This window comes from Aspergillus pseudodeflectus (assembly GCF_044049435.1).
Source record: "Aspergillus pseudodeflectus strain CBS 756.74 chromosome Unknown BJX68scaffold_15, whole genome shotgun sequence".
NCBI lineage: Eukaryota > Fungi > Ascomycota > Eurotiomycetes > Eurotiales > Aspergillaceae > Aspergillus > Aspergillus pseudodeflectus.
The window spans coordinates 12631-31025 of NW_027263791.1; the positions used below are offsets into that span (position 1 = coordinate 12631).

Genomic DNA, 18395 nt, shown 5'->3' on the forward strand with positions numbered 1-18395 from the left:
CCACGAACGGAGACCCACTATCTGCCCGTGTGAGGAGTCTTCGGGGTCTTCCAATGTACGCTTCCAAGGGAGCATTTGTCGACTTCCTAGGAGAGAGCAAGTCGGCCGCCGTGTCGAAGACGGGAAGGGGAGAGCAGATCACTTGGGAGTGGGGATTGGATGATGATCACCGAAAGAAATTCTTCCGGATGACGGGGAAATATAGAGGGATCAACGGTATCAAAAACAGTATCAGGACCTATGAAGACTGCAGTAGAGCAAGTATGAACGTCACTGCGCTATATTCAGGGTCTTAGTCTCGGCCATGGCTTTCTTCATGTGGTAGTATCGTGAGACAACTTTGGAGTCGGGAATTAGGTCTTTCCCCTAATCTAGACAGAGGTTCTTTCTGACTACGACTCTGAAGGCGACAGTTGATGCCGCCAAGCAGAGCTTACGTCGGATGGAAAAAACGAGTCCCCAAGCCTTTCCCGACCAGATCATCAGGGGACTGATAGACGGCTGTCCGTGTTTCTTGCACGAATCATCTAGACCTTGAGGTACCCGAGCCGTGCTGATCGGTTTCAGCGGAATTGATTCGGAGAAATGCGTTGAAACACGCCAAGGGAGCGCTGAATCGTACACCAAACCTCTCTTCGATATAAAAACGCGAACAGAGTCGCCATCCTGCCTCCCACTGAGCAATCCATCTCGTTGATCTGGTATCACGCAAGTTTCCATTCGTTTACTTTTACTACGAACACTCTTTATTATTCTTTCCTGTCTATTTACACTCTGTACAACATGTTCTTCCAAAACACTCTGATCCTCTCCCTCGCAACCAGCGTGCTGGCCACGCAGTCGCACGGAATCCGCTCGCACCCGCGCTACAACCAGCCTCGCTTCAACCGCCTCGACCGCCGCTTCACTTTCCCTCTCCCCGAGTCCCAGGGCAGCGAGACGTTCAGCGAGCCCTATGTTGTCTCTGGTAACGAGACCTTTGACGGCGGAATGAAGACCTTTGGCCGTGGTGTCTCTTGCTCCGAGGGTGAGGGCGGTGATTCCGACGCCGTCTTCATGGTTGAGAATGGCGGGACGCTGAAGAACCTCATTATTGGCGCCGACCAGATTGAGGGCGTCCACTGCGAGGGATCCTGCACGATTGAGAACGTTTGGTGGGAGGCTGTTTGTGAGGGTACGTCGTCCCATTCACCTACGAATTCTCTCCTCCCTTCCCTTCCTCCCCTTTCCTCTCTTTTACCCAGCAGCCCAACGTACCTTGCACAAGCTAACATAAGATTAAAAGACGCCCTCTCGCTCAAGACCGGCTCCGGCCCCTTCACCGTAATCGGCGGCGGCGCACAGGGCGCACAGGACAAAGTCATCCAGCACAACGGCGGGGGCACAGTGAGCATCTCCGGGTTCACCGTGTACAATTTCGGCAAACTGTACCGATCCTGCGGGAACTGCGACGAGATGTACGAGCGGCACGTTACAATCGAGGGCGTTACGGCTGTCGAGGGGAGCAGCACGCTTGTGGGGATCAATAGCAACTATGGTGATACGGCGACGATCAAGAGTGATACGTGTGTTGAGGGGGTTGAGACGGTTTGCGCGGAGTATGAGGGGAATGATACTGGGGATGAGGTGAGTTTTCCCAGCCTGAGGATGTTGGATTGTCTTGGATTGTGGCTAACGGATTGGATGTGTGTGACAGCCCGAGAAGATTAGCGAGGGACCGAGCAGCGCCTGCCAGTACTCGGATCCTCTGCCTGCGTGCTAAATGGCGTGGGCTATTGATGCGTCATGTGGCTGCGCTATAAACGTGTACCAACACTATAGTGGAAACTATCCTAAAAAATGCGATGCTAGTTGCAAGCAAGTGTAGCTCTTACAAGCCCAGCCTCACTAGGATGCGTAGTAGACATAGACTTGAACTTATCGTGGCATGGCTTCGAAATTGGGCTATAGCTTGGGTGGCAAGTGTCCGCCTCTTACTAGTTCGAGTTCGAGTGTAGGACTTTTAAACGCTTCTCGCAGGCCTTCATATCTGTCTCCATGTAGAACTCGGGAATTGCGTCTGACATCCGCCCTCTCTACCCCTCGGCTCCTCCATCAGACAAAATGCTGAAAGGACCTGGTTCGCAAAACCCCTTACCACGAAGCCCCAGGGACCTAGCGCCAGTCTCGCGGCGCCTCAAACGTCGTCTGGAACCGCCTCGAGCAGTTCGATTCATGCACGGTACTGAATTGACTCAATCGAATGCTCGGCAACTCACAGCCCCATGCAACATGATATCGATGCAGACCGCAACCCGTCCACCTTACCTTCCTCGAGAAGCGAAAAAAGGGACGGCCGCCTGTCGCCGTGTACCTAGTACTGGCCGCCGCAACACTCCCCCGTCACCGTTGCACCTTCCTTACTACCCCCAACAGTCGCCCAGGTGATGCCGCGTACCTTCCTTTCTAAATAATTACCTTCACCCTCCGGGTAAGGAAAGGACGTTCGGAGCGCTCATCCCCGAGTCGCTCTTTCCATATTATCCATGATATTCGCCATGGCACCTTGCTCAATTTGCACTCTACTCGTCACCTAGGAGACGGCAGGTTCGTTCCTATAAGAATCAAGATGCTTCTTTTGTTCAAATAAGGACGGTACGCCCAGATAAGGTTACTCAGCTCCGATGAAGGTCGCTCTTCCCTTGTTTGTTTATATGGTTAGGGCTATGGTTGGAAGCTGCGATGGGCTCTGGACGGCCTGGCATGATTTTTTCTTCTGGGATAGGGTCGTTGTTAAAAAAAAAAACTTTAGGATGATTGCAGTACTGCGCCGCTGACAAGAATAAAGCTCAGATTGACTTTTCTAACGAAGTTCAGTTGTTTTGCTTAGTAGCACAAGTAGTACAAGCCGTGCACGAGCCATAGCTAGTACTTCTTCTAACCCTCACGAGCTCTCCTCTGAATCCCACAAAAGCGAGCGACCTCAACCCGCTAAGAAGCCGTGCCACGGCCCGCGATTCAAGCTCAGTACGCTACGCTACTGGCTAGTGTGACGCGCATGGCGGCGCCGGCGCCGGCTACAAGTCCGATCCCCGGCCTGCTGTGTCGCGCCACTGGACTCGGTGGGTCCCGCAGTACTCGTATTAGAAGCAGAAGCAGAAGCAGAAGTAGAGCCAGAGCCAGAGCCACCAGTGTAAACGGGCGGACCAGGCATGGGGTATTCCTTCATGCCGCCCCAGACGCTGAAGTTGAATGACGGGTCATCCTGCTTGTAGCCGCCGGGGAATTGGATCGTAGAAGCGTCCAGAGATCCGGCGCCGCCGCCTGTGACCTTTACCTGGGCGCAGCTGGGGATGATCAGTATCTTGTGAGAAGGATACGGGGAGAAATGGAGAAGGAAGGGGGAAGGGATAGCTTACCCGTAGTAGAATTCAGCTTGTCCGTCGTGTGCGCCGTGGACGCCTGACAGGGAAAGAAAATTAGCCCTGGTTTTTTTCTTCACGAGCATGATAAAAGGTAATAGACAGACATACCAATATGCTCAGGGCGAATCAGGTACTCCCCATCAGGAAGACCCGCAGGAACCGTAAACTCAATCCGGTCTTTATCCCACGTACACCAAGCATCGGTCTTGATATCCTTGCCCGTATCACAAATACCCTCCTCGTGAATCTTGAACCAGTCGCCATCCCCCTCATACTGATTCGCAGCACCGCCCTCGGGAACCTTGGACATGTACACGAGCCCCGGTCCCGGGTGCTGCATCGTCGCGCCAACACCGAGCTTCATGGCGAGCTTGGATCCAGCTTGCACCTCGGCGGTCTGGGTCTGAGCCGCGAAGGTAAAGGAGCCCTTGTTGCAGCGAAAGTCGGGCATGTCGGGAGTCATGTCGTCGCGGGTGTTCTTCCATTTGGTGGGGTTGTACTTTGCGGGTCGCGTGTTGGAGCGGACGTACTGATTGGGGGTGGTTTCAACGCCGTCGATGACGAGGGTGTCGAAGAAGTAGTGGGCTGACACTAGGGGTGCGATTGCCGCGGTGACCAGAAGGGAGAGCTTCATGTTGAAAAAGAGAAAGCGAAGAAATAGAAGGCTTAAATGAATGCAAGGGGCCAGCCCAGAAAAAAGAGTGTATAGCGCGAGGAGCGAATGAGAAAAGACACACAGTGACCTTGAAGTTACTGGAGCCTGTTAGCACTTGGGGGACGCGCCCTTATATGGCGGACGAGTGCGACCCCGGCAGCATAATGATGGCGTCTGATATGAAGCTGTTTCCCGCTTCTCCGAGAGGGCGATCTGTATATCGGAAACGTGCCGAGCCCGTTAATACCACCCAACTCCACCATGTCTCACCCCGCAACAAGCTTGAGACGTTTCCAGGCTGGCGCCAACAATCGTTAGGACAAAGGATCTGGCGCAAGCGAGGCAGGCCCAGGAAGATAAAGACTCGCTGGGAGTACATGTATTATCTTGACTCATTATATCACTCGCAATATTCAAGCAGGCAGGTTCTAGCTCTTCAGCGATCGCAATGTGGATCGATTGCCTGCATCTCAGAATCAGCTACAAGCCTAGAATCCAATCAAACATCAGGCAACAAGTGAACCAAAGAGTCACGGAATGCTCCGAGGCTCGAGCCGCTTAATACCCACAATCTCACTGGCCAGGGGCAGTCGAGTCGAGTCTCGGCCAGGGTTCAGATCCCTTGAGTAGATCCGCAGCTCCATACAAATTCCCGACAGAGGAAAATCGGCCCCACAAGGCCTAGTCAAATCCCCGCCGCGGTGTCGAACCTGAAACCAGACTTAGACTGCATTTGGGAGAGGCGCATAGTATTTCGAGGCCAGAGCTCGTGTTCGGCAGTTGGGGCGCTACTCAGAGAGCCGATACAATTCCTCTGCATCCCCTGCAGAGCGTAACCTGGGAAGGTCCTGGCTAAATCGCGAGTTATCATGCGGAGCCAGTTGTTGCAGGTGTATCAGCCAAGGGAACTAAATATAGCCCTAACTCAGGACGCTGGATCCTTCACCCATATCCGGCTTCTCCTCCGCTAATGCGGACCGATCCCGACGTGAAGCATCCAAGACAATGATTGACTGAGTCGAAGCGCTTTGGTCCGACTATGGTAACTCCCCCAAGGATTTTACTGCAAGAAACTGTATCAATGGATAACTGCAAAGCCATTGCCTTTCCAGGCCCATCTTGGTTCACACGCTCACGGTTCAACGAGTTCTGCACAGCCATGGCCCGGAACCGTTCTTGGAACGGCGACTCGACTCCTCCAAGTAACTTTGAACATCCTTGGCGTGGTATATCACTCTTTTGGAGCAGGCAAGGGACGGCGAGAGCCCAATGCGACCGCTACCCAGACCTATCGCAGCGAGACGTGGCGAGAAGCTACTCGGACCTGATAACGAACATCTGGAGCCGCTGGGCAAGGCAGAATTAGAATTGGAGATGATCAACATGCTGGACAAAGATTGGAAGAGATTAAGTTCCCAGCATTTCTCTCGTACATAAGAAGATCGGCTCGGTTGGGACCCTGAACGTGCGCGAAGCGGAGATCTGGTTTGCATCTTTGATGGCGCGAGGGTGCCGTATATCATTCGGCCGCGGGTTGTCGATGGCGTTGAAAATCTTAGCATATTGTCACTGGCCTATTGGCGATGTCGAGCATCGCGATTGTTTTCAGACGAGCAGAAAGGTCCAGCGGACACTGAGTATATCTTGGTTGGAGAACGTTATATCCAGGGTCTTATGGAGGGTGAGGCTAATATTCGCTAGGGTTTGGTGTCGAGGTATTTCACAATGTGCTAGCTTGTTGGCCCCAAAAGCATAATACAGGGCAATAGATGGTGACTTTCAAGTCAACCATGTATGCGTAATACCGGTAATGTGTACTCGAATAGGTTCATCCGGTCTGCTGCTCTTTCTCCAGGTCTATGAAGATGCCGAACTCGAAGAAGGATTGGGATCTGTATCAGCCTGGAGGAAAATCCAGCAACTATTCATAGATATTCCCCAACTATCTTATTATAGTTGAATCCAGCAGGAGGCCATAACTCATCTTGACGGCCCCTCTAGTCGAAGGCCGGTCTCCATACTACTATCGGAATCGGGCGTCGTTTCTTGGTCAGCAGGTGTTGGGGGTTCTGGAGGGGTATCCCCGTAACCAGCAAGATACGAAAACATCGCATCGGTCTCGGGGGTTCGATAGTGTAAAGAACTGGTGGGCGATAAAACATTATTGTATCCTTGCATGTCAGCGAGCGTTCTCTGCTCCGTGGTAGCTTCTTCGAAATCAGACAGGCCAGCAAACTCTAACTTAAAAGCTGTGCTATCGAGAGGCAGAAGATTCCGATTGTTGTCTCTGTCTTGGTAGGACTCCCTGCGGCCTTCTCCAGTCCCAGTCACACCATGAGCCTCGTGGTTAGCAGAATCGGCCGCATTATCATTGACCATGTTAGTATACCATGAATCAGCCTCCACCGGCAAAGGCAAAGAAGCATCGATGTTAGCAGTGTTGTTAGCCTCCAATCCGTCCCCAACACGGTCATTTTCAGCCAATTTCGAATGTGCCGCCATGGTAGTCGGCCAACCAGCCCTAGTTGGCACAACCGATGGTGAGTCCAATCCAGCCGTACTGCTTGGTAGTGCAGAGCTTCCGGCAGAGAATCCCGTATGTGTAATGCCTGTACTTTGATAAAACCCACCGGTCACATGTGACCGCAGTGCCTCGGAGGTGGCTGTTCGATCCCTAGACCATTGCTCAACCATTCGCCTATCATAATCCATCTGATTGATATAAGCTTATAAAATTCTTCAACGTCGATCATTAATGGGCAGTACACACCTTATCGCCTGCCTCCAAGAAAGTTTGTTTCTCAATATTCATTGCGGTAACCGCTGCATTTAGCAATCTCAGTTCGGACTGTGCAAGTGTAAGGGTCAATCCAGACCCTGGTTGTGTCAGGCGGCCGTGGTTTATCCTATAGAGGGAGTTTAACTATCAACACAATATAGCAAGCACACATGAATGTATAAACTCACATATGGTGCACGTGAACCTGACGATCCGCTACAGACACATATGCTTGCCAGCCAGTAAAAGGCCCTTGAGATCTCAGGTCTTTGGCCACTAGCTCCTCGATGATGTTTTCCGCTTGCAGCTCTGGCGTAACGGAGCGCTGTTCAACACGAGATGAGAGCGTTCCGATCACGATGGGTGAGGTGAGTGTTTCATTAGCCTCTATGATCTCGCTTCGGCCACACGCGGTCCCTATCCGAGACTCTTGATGTCTCTGTAGCTCAGTCTCCAGATGAAACTTCTCGGGACATCCGCCACATTTGTGGCTTTTTCTGATCACTCGAGACCCTTGAGGAGCTTCCGCTGAATTATGATAGACCTGGATGTGACGCTTGAGTGCTTTTGAGGATTGGAATCCAATGCGGCTGAAAGGACAAGATAGATCCATACATTTTATCCCTCCAGTGTGGCGGGCAGATTCGTGGTCGTCAAGAGTACTCAATGAGCTGAAAGCAGACCGGCAACCATTGAAGCGACACATGTAGGCCAAGTGGCCGAACCGTTGTTTGAATCTGGTTAGTTGTTCCTTGCTGACACCATGGGCCTCTGTCGCAGTAAGCAACGTTTGCATGGTCCGGCAATATGCTTGTAGCATCTCACTCAGTAATGTTGGATCGTTCTCGAGTCTGAATCTGTTTGCTTCTGTTCAGAAATATTAGGGCTACATTAGCGTCCTAGGCTATTGGACCGAATGGAGAAATGTCTCTGCTTACCAACCCCACTTGTAAATGTTTTCTTCTCCACTGTCTGGTAAAAGCTGAGGGCTTGCTGGAGAAACTGTGCGATCAATGGTAGCTTTACTAGCTCGGCATGTTGAAAAGGGTTGGTACATGCAGAAACATGGGTTACCGGTTGCGCAGGATTCTGAAGCTGACAATGTCGGTGATAGAGCTTCTGAATTTGGGCTAGTAAGATGTCCAAGTGTCCGCTAGTCAATTTGTCCGAATTCTCAAGACAGAATTGGAAGTGGTCCAGCCAATTGTCGTACGCATAGCGAATCACACTATGTAATCCACTTGCCACTCGATTGTTCGTCTCCGCAGGAGATTCATTAGGATCAACGAGGCTCAAGCCACCGGTAAGATATGCCAGACAGGCAAATGAGATTCCGAAATGTGCATGAGCTGGAGGTACGACCTTCAGCCCAGGCCCGTGAACAAAATACCTACCCGTACTTAGCTCTGAGCCATACATGGAACAGTAACCTACTCATGTGCAGTAAAATGTACAAATCTGATGGTATCGCCCATTCCTTCCTCGAGTAGTGGTTTGCACTGCCTCAATACTGCGTCCTGTAGACGGGTCTGTTCGCCAAAATCTACATTTTGACGGTGAATGGAGGCGCCACAGAGTATCTCGTACTTCTTCAGGGGCTTCCCCCCATAAACCATCCAAAAGAGAATCCTCAGCTTGATAGCCCTCTGTGAATCCGAAGAGCTTTCCAGGATTTGATGCACAATTCGTCGGTACCTAAGCACCATCAGCTGCAGTACGCACGTGCAAAATAAAGGTTTCCCACATCTTCTCCAGCCCCTTCGGAAGCTTGTTGACAATCTCGCGAAGTTCCATTAGAGTACTCGCTTGTCGCAGTGATGACGAAACCAATCGCACCCAGAGGAACATGCCTTCATTTGCACTTAGTACGAGATATGCGCATAGATTGGGGGCATACCATCAGCTTTGTCGATCAGGTCTCTTTCGAGTCCTTCAAGCGCATCATCTGTATCAAGGCAGCCAAAGATCGAACGCAGGACGCTCAACTCATGACGAACAAATGCCTGGATCGCGCTTTGTACAGCAGAAGTCTCACTTTTGAGATGAACTATCTGGCATTTCCCAATTCGTTCCGCAATCAGTGCTGTATCTCGGCTCGCTATCAGGACCTTGCAACCCAGGTTGGCACGATGAGCGTTGGTCAATGTAGTAAGGTAATTCAGCACCTCCTCTTGCTGCTCATGCCCTAACTCATCTACTCCATCAACCACAACTCTGGCTTCCGCGGTTGTAGAGAATAGTACGTGAACTAACTGTTTCAATCTGTGGACGGACGGCGAAAAGCCCTTCTGGATGCATTCGCTGTAAGTATACGCTGTTCGGATTGGGTTGCCGCGGATTAGCTGTGTCGTTAGTGTTTTCAGAAAACTGCTGAACGTCCTCGGCCCTTGTGCATCATAACTGAAAAAGTAGTATGGGACTTCGGTCCTTGAATCCTGCTTCAATGTCTGGATAACAGATGCCGAGAGAACACTTTTCCCTGGGTACGGTCAGCCATGATAAGAGGTTAAAGTAGCGGCCGTTTACCTGCTCCTGGTTTTCCTGTCAACCATACCAGCGGATTCTCCCTTCCAGCTTCTCTCCATCGCCGTATCTTGTTGTTTGCGAATACCCAACTGCAGGAGCCCTCATACTGGAGTCCATATAAGCGATCGAGTTCGTCCTCTTGTTCGTCCTTGACGTCTAGCCACGCTAACACTGACTGTAGCCGGGATTGCGTGTGCGCTTGCTCGGCCTTTCTCCACTCTTCGAGACGTCTTTCACGTCGGTCCATCATGTCAATGATCGTTGTAGTCCCCAATTCTTGGGTCATACATTCACAGACTTCGACCAGGTTTTTCAGAATCAGTTCCCGGCGATCTTCGGATTCCTTCCAGTTTGTCGTGAAAAGGGGCATCCAATCTGCAAAGCCTTTAGTAAAAGTAAAGCTCAAATCGGCACGCGGAACGTACTTTTGTTCTCGAAAACCATAAATAGCCCCCGATAGAAATCAAGAACATCGACGTATATCAAAGCCAGAATCTTCTGGCTCTCTGCAAAGCTTTGGCAGTTGCTCAACATGGTCGGGGTAGGAAGTATCTCAGCAACATGCTTGTACGCTTCAAGCAGTCGAGGCAGAGAGTTGATATCTTTTGAGCTTACTTGAAGCAGCATCCATACTGGAGCCTACAATACTCAAGTTAGACATCCTGCCTTCGGAGCTGGGAAGACTCGCCGTAACTGACCCATAGCCATGATAGATAAGGAGTTCCAGCACATAAACAATCGATGGCACCGGAATACTCTCGCAACTTCCGTAAAAGCGGTATGATAGGTCTCATGTTGCGAATAGCCTCCGACTTGGCCAAGTCTCTCTCAAGAGCACGCGCTTTGTTATCGACGTCGTCAATCGACATGTCAGAGAATGCCACTGATTCTTCAGGGTACATCGCTTCAACAGTCTTTCGGAGCTTGTTGTATGCGCCCGAAATTAGGTGCTTTGCCTGAGGCGAATAGAATGTGGTATTTGGATTGCTCACTGCATCAATCATCAGCTATCAAACTAGGACTCGCAAGAATGCTCTCGTTTCATACCTTGTAGTGCTTCAGCTCGTGTACTCGGTCGCCCATTGATCACGGATAAAAGCTCTTTGGCATAGGCGGCAGCCGTCAGTGCTGCATATCCTTGCCAGTCTGTGTTCTTATGTGAGTCTGAGTAGTCTGAAATCCCACGAATAACCAGACATGGCACTTGGTCCATCAATCCAGCTGCTTCCATCTCAAAGCACAGGATTCCGAGCTGTTTTGCAAGTTTGTCCCGGGTTGGTGCATGCTTTATGACTTGGTTTCCAGAAGCAATCAAGCCATAATGGACCTGCAGCGAGTCGTTGTCCCGTCGAGGATACCGGGTCACAATTCGACGATTGTCGCACTCTGTGCAGGTTTTATTCGTTGCAGGGTGGTCGTAATCCGACTGATAAAGAGCATCATGCTGTTTCCCAGGACATGAAAACGTGCTTCTCATTCCCTCGTTTTCTTCCAATTTTTTCGACACAATGTGTGCGATTTGCCCCTTTCCAATCATGTACTTTGCTTGCAACTGGGCAACTGCCGTGAGAAATAAGATTGGCGGTTTATCTAGACTTCCGACTCGTTCTAAGTGCCCACCAGTCGTCGTTTTGCCATAGTCATACTGTATTACTCCCCCTGAAGTGCCAGTCGGCTTGCTGACCACCACATCCCCTAGCCGAATATCGACATCCGGGGTTGGAGCCCCGCCTCCAATGCCTACCATCAGCGCTGACTGGATTTGGGGGAAGGTAAAACGCATCTGCACGACACTCGCAGTAGCTGAGATGACTCCGTATATCCCAGTTGGAAGGCAGGCGATCGCAACGTTATGGTTGCCAATCCTCCCTAGCGTATACGTATTGCTGTCATTCGGTGACTGTGGCAGGGACTGGTGAACTTCGTCAAGCATCACCGAGGCGGCTGCCATTTCCAAGGGCAGCGCGCAAACCCATCCCATAAGATAGTCACCGTGTGACAGCCTCGTGCTCCAAGACATCACGTAGTCGGACACCAGTTTCCTAGTCCTGGCTAGGGGTGCGCATGGCTTGGCTTCACGGTGTGAATATCGAAGAAACAGTTGTAGAGTTGGAATACAGAACCTGAACCTCAAGTCGAAGACATTTTGATATGGAGAAGACGGTGAAAGTGATGGGATCCTGCTGTGGGTGTCGTGGCTGAGGAAAAAAAGGCAAGCACTGCCTCGTGTACCTCTCAGCCCCAACACTGAACCCCCGCGGCGTCTGACCACATGATCAGACTAAGAGCTTCCTCTCATCTCAGAACTCTTGTGTTAAGCCCTTTTCCATCCCAAAGGTCTCCCAGAGCCTTGCATCCCGAGCACCGTCATAATTGACGAGCCTCGGGCTTCTCGGCCTTTGTCATGTTCTCGCGTTTCCCTTCGCCTTGCCTGCCTCGCCTGCCAGATGAGCCCACGCAGAAGCGCCAAAAACTCTTCCATCCAGTGACTGAATCAGCTGTCATTCCCAGCGATCAGAACGACTACTTCCATCTCCAGGTCGATTCCGTCGATGGCTCGATAAAAAATGAACCCCTTTCTGCCGAGTCCGCTGCGATTTCACCTTGGTCGCTTTCCACAACGGTCGAGAATTTCGCTCGGATTAGTTCGTCAAATCCGTCGGTCGGCCAGAGCACGCCAGTCTTTTCCGATTGTTACACAGAACAAGCCGGCGATAACGATTCCATATCGGCCTGTTTAAATGGCCCAAAATCAAACGGACATGACTTGGAGCTTCCAAGCGCCTCTGGGGAAAGCACAAAGCAGGGTGGATTAGTATGCTTTGGGGCGGTTTGTTCCTTCGCAAGTCCAGTTGTCCAGTGTCTCGATTGCTGATCCACTCTTTGATGACAGGTGCTCGATCTCCCCTTTGTCCCGTCCCCCTCCGCTCCGCCCGCTCCCCACGATCTCCCCACTACCCGCCTTGCCTACAACCCATCCAACGCCCTTCTCTCCGAAGCCACAACCGAGCAGCCTGTGGGGTCAGTGGCGGATCCAGAAACCCAACAATTCCTCTCCACTCTCGCCCAAGAAGGCGGCATTGAGCTTCAGATCCAGTTACGTCGCGAAAAACGTGCCAAGAAGGCGTACGGCAATAAGGGGAAAGGAGGTGTCTCGCTCAGGTTAAGGCTGAATGTTATCGTGTACGGCCCCGTCGATCTTTTCGACGATATCGGAGACTTTATTCAGGAAAACGGCCATTACCTCCAGGAACCGAGCCACTGCGACCGCAATGTACCCTACCGTAACCCGCATTGTATGTCGGGTGAAGACGATGAAGTGCCCTTCACATTTGATCTTGGAAAGCAGGAAGATGACTTCGTCCCGGCCAAAGTACCTAATCTTTTGTTCGGTTTGGAAACTTGTGAAGTACTCCCAGAAGACCACGATCCTCCGGGCTTGACAACTTCACTTTACAGGTAGGTGGTCTTCCCTGTCTTTGGTGTGTCAGGAAGCTAATCGCTTGCAGTCATCAGAAGCAGGCACTCACGTTCATGAAGCGGCGAGAGAACGGATGGTCGCTCCAGAATCCGGGGTCTGACTTGTGGAGCGCGGAGATAACGTCCACAGGAGAAAGAAACTTCATCAATAACATAACCGGAGACCTGGCTCACCACCCACTTCCCGTCTTTCGAGGAGGTATACTTGCGGATGACATGGGTCTCGGCAAAACGCTTACCATTATCGCATTGGTTGCGTCCGGGTATCCACAGTCCCCAGACGTCATGCGGTGGGCCCAGGAGAAGGAAGCAGCATTTCGCCAGGTACCTCAAGAACGCGTAGGCCTATTCCAGCCACTTGGAGGCGACAAGCAACTCGAATACGCGCCATCGACTCTTCTTGTCGTCCCCTCGTCCGTTCTTCAGCAATGGGAAACTCAACTCAATCAGCATCTTCAAAGAAACGGTCCAGTACGCTGGACGTTTCACCATGGATCATCGAAGATCAAGGCACGAGAACAGATCAAAGACTATGCGATTGTGGCAACCACCTTTCCGACATTGGTATCGGAGTACCAAAAAGCCGAGAGTCCACTTTTCACTACATTTTGGCGCCGAATAGTGCTGGACGAGGCGCACTGCATCCGGAATAGACATACCGTTACCGCCAGAGCTATATTTGACCTGGAAGGGCATTCGCGGTGGGCAGTGACTGGCACTCCGATTCAAAACCGCGTATCCGACTTTGCCAGCCTTCTACAATTTCTCAGGGTACATCCCTACTGCGATCGGAAGGTCTTCGCCGAAGACATTGTCAATGTTTGGCGATCGGAAGATGAGAACCTTGCCCTAGACCGTCTAAAGCGCCTTTTCAAGTACATCAGTATCCGACGTTCGAAGACAATCTTAGACCTTCCCAAAAGGACGGATATTGTGCGCTACCTCCAGTTTGACGATGACGAGTGGGCTGCCTACAAGGCCCTTGAGAATCCGATTGTCACAATGATCGACGGGGAGCTGCAGAGCGATAACCAACGCGCAAATCAGTACATGGAGGCTCTAGCGAAGATAAGTCTACTGCGGAGGTTTTGCAATTTTGGTCCCACCCTACAAGAGTTTGAAGTCTCTGACAGCTGTGCCAGCTCTCCCGCTCGGAGCCAAGGACTCTATGTGCAAGATCTCCTTGATGATCTTTTCAGCTCTGGACAAGGCCTTTGTTCAAACTGCAACAGTGCAATCAATGCCATGCAAATTGATATGGCAGGGGCCATCGCCTACTGGACTCAGTGCTCCAGTCTTATTTGCTGTGCGTGCTACAGTCCGACCATGAATGGACGTGACTCGAAAATTCAGTCCAATATGTGCGTTGGTCACATACCCTGCGACCCAATACCGGTGCCACCTCCAGGTGGGCTATCCTACAGAACGTCTGTTCCATTTCTACAAATGCCGACCAAGATGAGGTCTCTTCAAGAGGAGCTACTTCGACACGGAGATGAGAAAAGGTACGTGTATACCTGGGCTCTCCATTGCATCTGCCGCTAATATCGCCCACAGCGTGGTTTTCTCGTCCTGGACCACAACCTTTGACATGATTCAGTCCATGCTCGACGCTTCACAGATCTCATATGTTCGTATTGACGGCAAGGTGTCACAAAGAAACCGGGCATCAGCACTGTCGAGGTTTCAGACAGAACCTTCGATTCAGGTGATGCTTCTTTCGATATTCTGCGGGGCGGAAGGGTATGTATTCTCCATCACACTCCAACTATTAGCTCCAGTGCTAAAACCGAGTTCAGCTTGAACATTACCGCCGCCTCCCGAGTGTACCTCATGGAGCCTCAGTGGAATCCGAACATAGAATCACAGGCCCTGGCACGAGTACACCGTCTCGGACAGACGCGAGAAGTGACCACAATAATGTTCATCATGAAAGACTCGATAGAAAGTGTACGTCCTATCCGACTCTCTCATACTCACTTCTTCCACCTCAACCTAGTTTGTAACCTCCTCAGAAACGCAAGCTAACTCGTATGCAGCACGTTATTAATGTACAGGATCGGAAAAAGCACCTCGGAGACCTTTTGCTTTCGCAAAGCCGGGGCGGCGCAGAAGTGAACCGCGCTCGGTTGCAACATCTACGGAGTTTACTGAATTGACCCATTGCCTTTCCGGGGGATATATAGAGCATATCATTGGGACGGTATTAGCGAGTTGGGCTATGGTTATGGTTTATGATCTTGCTCTTTTTGTTTGTTTATAGAGATACCCTGCATACCCTGCATGTTATATCTTGGCGCCTGTTCGAGTGTTCCTAAAGCCGCTGTTCTAGAATAACCGTCACGCATCAATCTCAATCCTTCAGCCTATGTTGATTTTTCTTGATGCCGCTGGCGCGGTGTATGGAAATACCTCTGAGATACTCCTAAGAAAGAAAACATCACGCACTCAAATTGATCCCAAGGACGCAGGCCGCGAGCCCTCGAGACTTTTTTGCTGGAGTGCGGCATATGCTTCTCTTCTGCAATCTGTTAGTAAACCATCCATACATATAGATCTCCTGCCCAAATCAGGCGCATAAAACTACAAACAATTCAGCTTGAACAAATGCTACCGCTGCGGGTTCGTATCCTCCGCCAACTGCGTCTCAGCAGACGCAGAATGCTGGTGTCCGAGTCTAGACTTAGACTGGCCCTAGGACCATAGTACAGGTCTCTATTCGTACGGATACAGTATTCCTCATATATTCCTCATCTTGTGTTTAGATCTCCTATCGAGAGGTCCAGACGAAGACGATGGGCGAGAACAGCTACGAATCGAAGGTAGATGAGGGAAGGGCAAATAGAGTCCATTGCAGATGTTCATTTCTTTTTTTGATTATATATATCATAGATGTGGTAACATTAATCGAGGCTTGTAAAGCCAAATCAAAACTGGGTATATATATAGAAAGCATGGCGAGAGCCGCGGGGAATTAAACTCAGCATTGAGTCAAGCATCGGAAAGAAAGCAGAAGGATAAGAGAGAGAAAGTCAAGTCTTCAACTTCAACTTCGACTTGGATTTCGAGCCCCCATACAAGAAATGTATGGACTGAGGAACAGCTCAGTTCAGCTACCAGAAAGCACTCTATGCATGCCCGTACGCCGCAGGAACGGGCACAGGCGCATGGACCGTCCCCTCCACGGGCGAAGCCGAGTAGTACTGCTGTTGCTGGGGCTGCTGAGGCAGACCCTGGTTCTGAGCCATCTGGGGCTGTGGCGGCGGCGCAACAACCGGCTGCTGAGTGGTCGTCGCAGAATCATCACCCGCCTGATGCGAGCCCGCAATCATAAGTGCACTGATAAACGCGAGCAGGTAGAAGAATCGTTTGAGGAAGACCTGGGCGTCTTGGGATTTCTCGTAGGAGCTTGCGGAGCGGGTTCGGTTGCCGTAGCTTAGGTCGGCGTAACCGCCCATGAGCACGAGGGTTAGGCCGAGGGTTGAGATTATTAGGGTTGGGATTGCGAGGAGGAGGGACTGTTAGTTTTGTTAGTTTGGGTCTTGCTGGGATGTTTGGTTTGGAAAAAGGGAAGGAGAGTGACTTACGCCCTTGCGAATATTCGCCCTACGGAAAAGCGCGAAGAAGAGGTTTGCGCCCCCGAGAAGGGCAGCGAGGAAGAGGAAGACGTAGTATGTCATCGTCACATCCCTTGAGGCCTCTGGAAGATCACTATCGATGCTATCTCCGCTGCGATAGATGGCATCCTGGATGCGGGTAAAGGTTGCGAGGCTGACGATGAGGAAGATGCCTGTTAGGCCCAGCCAGACAGAGTGGACGATGAGGGTTATGGATGCGATCTTTCCGCCGCCCTGTTGCAGCTTCAGGCAGATTGGGAGGAGGATGAGGACGATGAGCAGGAAGACGGACAGGTTGTCGAACCAGGTGACGGCGATTTGGGCGAGTTGGTACTTGTCGCTTCGCATCATGATGCATTGGTTGAGGATCAGGGTGATGAAGTCGATGAGAAGGTATCTGTTCAGATAGTTAGTTTTGATCGTCGAGTTCGTCAGGCAAGTTGAACTTACAGGATAGCGAAGAAAAGCGACACAGGGAACAGGAACCATCTCCCAAGGGCCGCGCCCTTGCTCTTGCTCCGGAGAAGCCTGAAGACAGCAAGGCCGCCGATGAGGAGGAATAGAACGAGGAAGATCACGTCAAAGGCGAGGTCGACACGAGGACCGGTCGTCTGGAATGCAGCATCGGTGACACAAGAGTCGCTGGTTGACGAAAACGAGTAATCGCTACCAATAGACCCATAGCCAGGTGGAAGGTCTCCCGAAATAGGGGTGTCTGAGTCCCCAAAGCTGGAGGAGCCTCCAAAGTCGTAAGACCCAGAAGAGGAGTCATCGTTCGAGTCGGAACCATTGAACAAGTCGTCATAGCCATAATAGTCATCGCTGGAGCTACCCGAGGTAGGCAGGCTTGAGCTTGTGTCAGTACCAGTAGGGTAGTAGTCATCAATATAGTCGTCGAGATAGTCGAGATCAGAGCTATCTAGGCCATAGTCGCTGAGATCCGAACTATCGATACCATAGTCGTCCAAGAGATCATCAAGGTAGTCGGACATGGTGATCACTTCGTTCTGAGAAAGTAGAGAGAAGAGAAGGGCAGTCAAAAAGAGAGGACAGAAAAGCAGAAAGCTCCGGCCACCTGCGAGGCTGAAGGCGTCCATTTGTACCTGCTCGAGACCCGTGAAGATTGCCTCGCCAGACAAGCCCCAATTTCCACGATGGACGACGATCCCATGAAGTTCGCGCGCGATGGTTGGTTCAAGACGACAACATTGAGGCTCCAGCACGGAAATACGAGGTGTATTTTTAGTGGGAATTGAAGGAGGATGCGTTGAGCAATCACTGCGCAGCGCAACCGATTTTGCAGGCGCTAGTGGACTCTGGTCGTATTTAACCTTTGCTCACGTCGAACAGCACATTTCGTTGAAGAGTCAGGATCCGAATGCCTCCCTTCACAGCGCCAACTGTGCCGCCATGTTCCTGTCATTTCCACATTGAAGAACAGGCTGCATCTCGGAGTCGAGGTATCGCATCTCCCTGGAGAGATGGCTGCTCGGTGACGAGACCATCACGTCGAAGGTGAAGCAGAGCTCAATCTTTGGACCTTGACCCAAGCCCCCTTGTCCTCCCGAATGACCGTTCCCTTGTTGCGGCTCATCATCATCATCTGATCCCTGGACCCTAGCGTCCCAAGCCACGATCTTGTAAACTTAAGAGCACGAGCGGGAAATGATCGGCCCAGCTGAAAGCGCTTAGGGTCGGAAAGACCTTCCCTTGGTTGGACAACGCATCAGGGTCTGCATCCTTCCAGCCCTAACCAGCTTAGTCCAGTCTTGACTCAAGGGAACAGCCCCCAAAGACTAAGGATCTTCAAAGTTTCCCATAGCGCAGAGTTTAATCGTCGTTTTCCGAGTTGCTGCTGTTGATGGCGTCGTTGGGCGCTTCCAGTTCAAAGGGAAGAGTTGCCGATGGGCGCCTAGCGGATTCTGCCTGTTAGG

General features: G+C 51.3%; 6 protein-coding genes across 6 annotated transcripts; 2 read left to right on the forward strand and 4 right to left on the reverse strand.

The window, feature by feature from the left end:
* Positions 1-783: 783 nt before the first annotated feature.
* BJX68DRAFT_265442 (pectate lyase) lies at positions 784-1762 on the forward strand (the record flags this gene model as incomplete). Its single annotated transcript, XM_071045250.1, has 3 exons — positions 784-1174; positions 1286-1626; positions 1697-1762. 3 exons carry the CDS (start codon positions 784-786, stop codon positions 1760-1762), a joined length of 798 nt encoding a protein of 265 aa, XP_070900373.1.
* A 1254-nt stretch (positions 1763-3016) lies between these two features.
* BJX68DRAFT_254401 (lytic polysaccharide monooxygenase auxiliary activity family 9 protein) lies at positions 3017-4038 on the reverse strand (the record flags this gene model as incomplete). Its single annotated transcript, XM_071042884.1, has 3 exons — positions 3017-3326; positions 3399-3441; positions 3513-4038. The coding sequence occupies 3 exons, from the start codon at positions 4036-4038 to the stop codon at positions 3017-3019; spliced, it is 879 nt and encodes a 292-aa protein (XP_070900374.1).
* A 1792-nt stretch (positions 4039-5830) lies between these two features.
* Positions 5831-8731, reverse strand: BJX68DRAFT_53445 (uncharacterized protein). The gene is made up of 5 exons (XM_071049354.1): positions 8273-8731; positions 7777-8228; positions 7027-7705; positions 6830-6965; positions 5831-6771 (listed from the first exon to the last, which is right to left on the reverse strand). Exons 1-5 carry the CDS (start codon positions 8542-8544, stop codon positions 6040-6042), a joined length of 2271 nt encoding a protein of 756 aa, XP_070900375.1. The 5' UTR covers positions 8545-8731; the 3' UTR covers positions 5831-6039.
* Position 8732: 1 nt separating this feature from the next.
* BJX68DRAFT_53444 (nucleoside phosphorylase domain-containing protein) lies at positions 8733-11554 on the reverse strand. The gene is made up of 4 exons (XM_071049353.1): positions 10412-11554; positions 10063-10355; positions 9790-10003; positions 8733-9739 (listed from the first exon to the last, which is right to left on the reverse strand). Exons 1-4 carry the CDS (start codon positions 11382-11384, stop codon positions 9345-9347), a joined length of 1875 nt encoding a protein of 624 aa, XP_070900376.1. The 5' UTR covers positions 11385-11554; the 3' UTR covers positions 8733-9344.
* Positions 11555-11659: 105 nt separating this feature from the next.
* On the forward strand, positions 11660-15283 carry BJX68DRAFT_234213 (DEAD/DEAH box helicase). Its single transcript, XM_071039722.1, has 6 exons — positions 11660-12194; positions 12258-12823; positions 12874-14349; positions 14402-14587; positions 14644-14794; positions 14884-15283. The coding sequence occupies exons 1-6, from the start codon at positions 11769-11771 to the stop codon at positions 15001-15003; spliced, it is 2925 nt and encodes a 974-aa protein (XP_070900377.1). The 5' UTR covers positions 11660-11768; the 3' UTR covers positions 15004-15283.
* A 689-nt stretch (positions 15284-15972) lies between these two features.
* Positions 15973-17453, reverse strand: BJX68DRAFT_265446 (uncharacterized protein; the record flags this gene model as incomplete). The annotated part of the gene is made up of 3 exons (XM_071045251.1): positions 15973-16362; positions 16432-16858; positions 16912-17453. 3 exons carry the CDS (start codon positions 17451-17453, stop codon positions 15973-15975), a joined length of 1359 nt encoding a protein of 452 aa, XP_070900378.1.
* Between the last annotated feature and the right edge of the window lie 942 nt (positions 17454-18395).

What these genes read in the sequence shown, in the direction of transcription:
- BJX68DRAFT_53445 (XM_071049354.1), bottom strand. Translation starts at nt 8,544, where the DNA reads ATGGTGCTTAGGTACCGACGAATTGTGCATCAAATCCTGGAAAGCTCT. An exon ending in GTACATTTTACTGCACATGA is followed by an intron (nt 8,229 to 8,272) that starts GTAGGTTACTGT and finishes AAGTACGGGTAG; the next exon opens with GTATTTTGTTCACGGGCCTG. An exon ending in CAGGTTCACGTGCACCATAT is followed by an intron (nt 6,966 to 7,026) that starts GTGAGTTTATAC and finishes CTCCCTCTATAG; the next exon opens with GATAAACCACGGCCGCCTGA.
- BJX68DRAFT_53444 (XM_071049353.1), bottom strand. Translation starts at nt 11,384, where the DNA reads ATGTCTTGGAGCACGAGGCTGTCACACGGTGACTATCTTATGGGATGG. An exon ending in ACGAGCTGAAGCACTACAAG is followed by an intron (nt 10,356 to 10,411) that starts GTATGAAACGAG and finishes TGATTGATGCAG; the next exon opens with TGAGCAATCCAAATACCACA. An exon ending in CTTATCTATCATGGCTATGG is followed by an intron (nt 10,004 to 10,062) that starts GTCAGTTACGGC and finishes TGAGTATTGTAG; the next exon opens with GCTCCAGTATGGATGCTGCT.
- BJX68DRAFT_234213 (XM_071039722.1), top strand. Translation starts at nt 11,769, where the DNA reads ATGTTCTCGCGTTTCCCTTCGCCTTGCCTGCCTCGCCTGCCAGATGAG. An exon ending in ATATTCTGCGGGGCGGAAGG is followed by an intron (nt 14,588 to 14,643) that starts GTATGTATTCTC and finishes AACCGAGTTCAG; the next exon opens with CTTGAACATTACCGCCGCCT. An exon ending in TGAAAGACTCGATAGAAAGT is followed by an intron (nt 14,795 to 14,883) that starts GTACGTCCTATC and finishes ACTCGTATGCAG; the next exon opens with CACGTTATTAATGTACAGGA.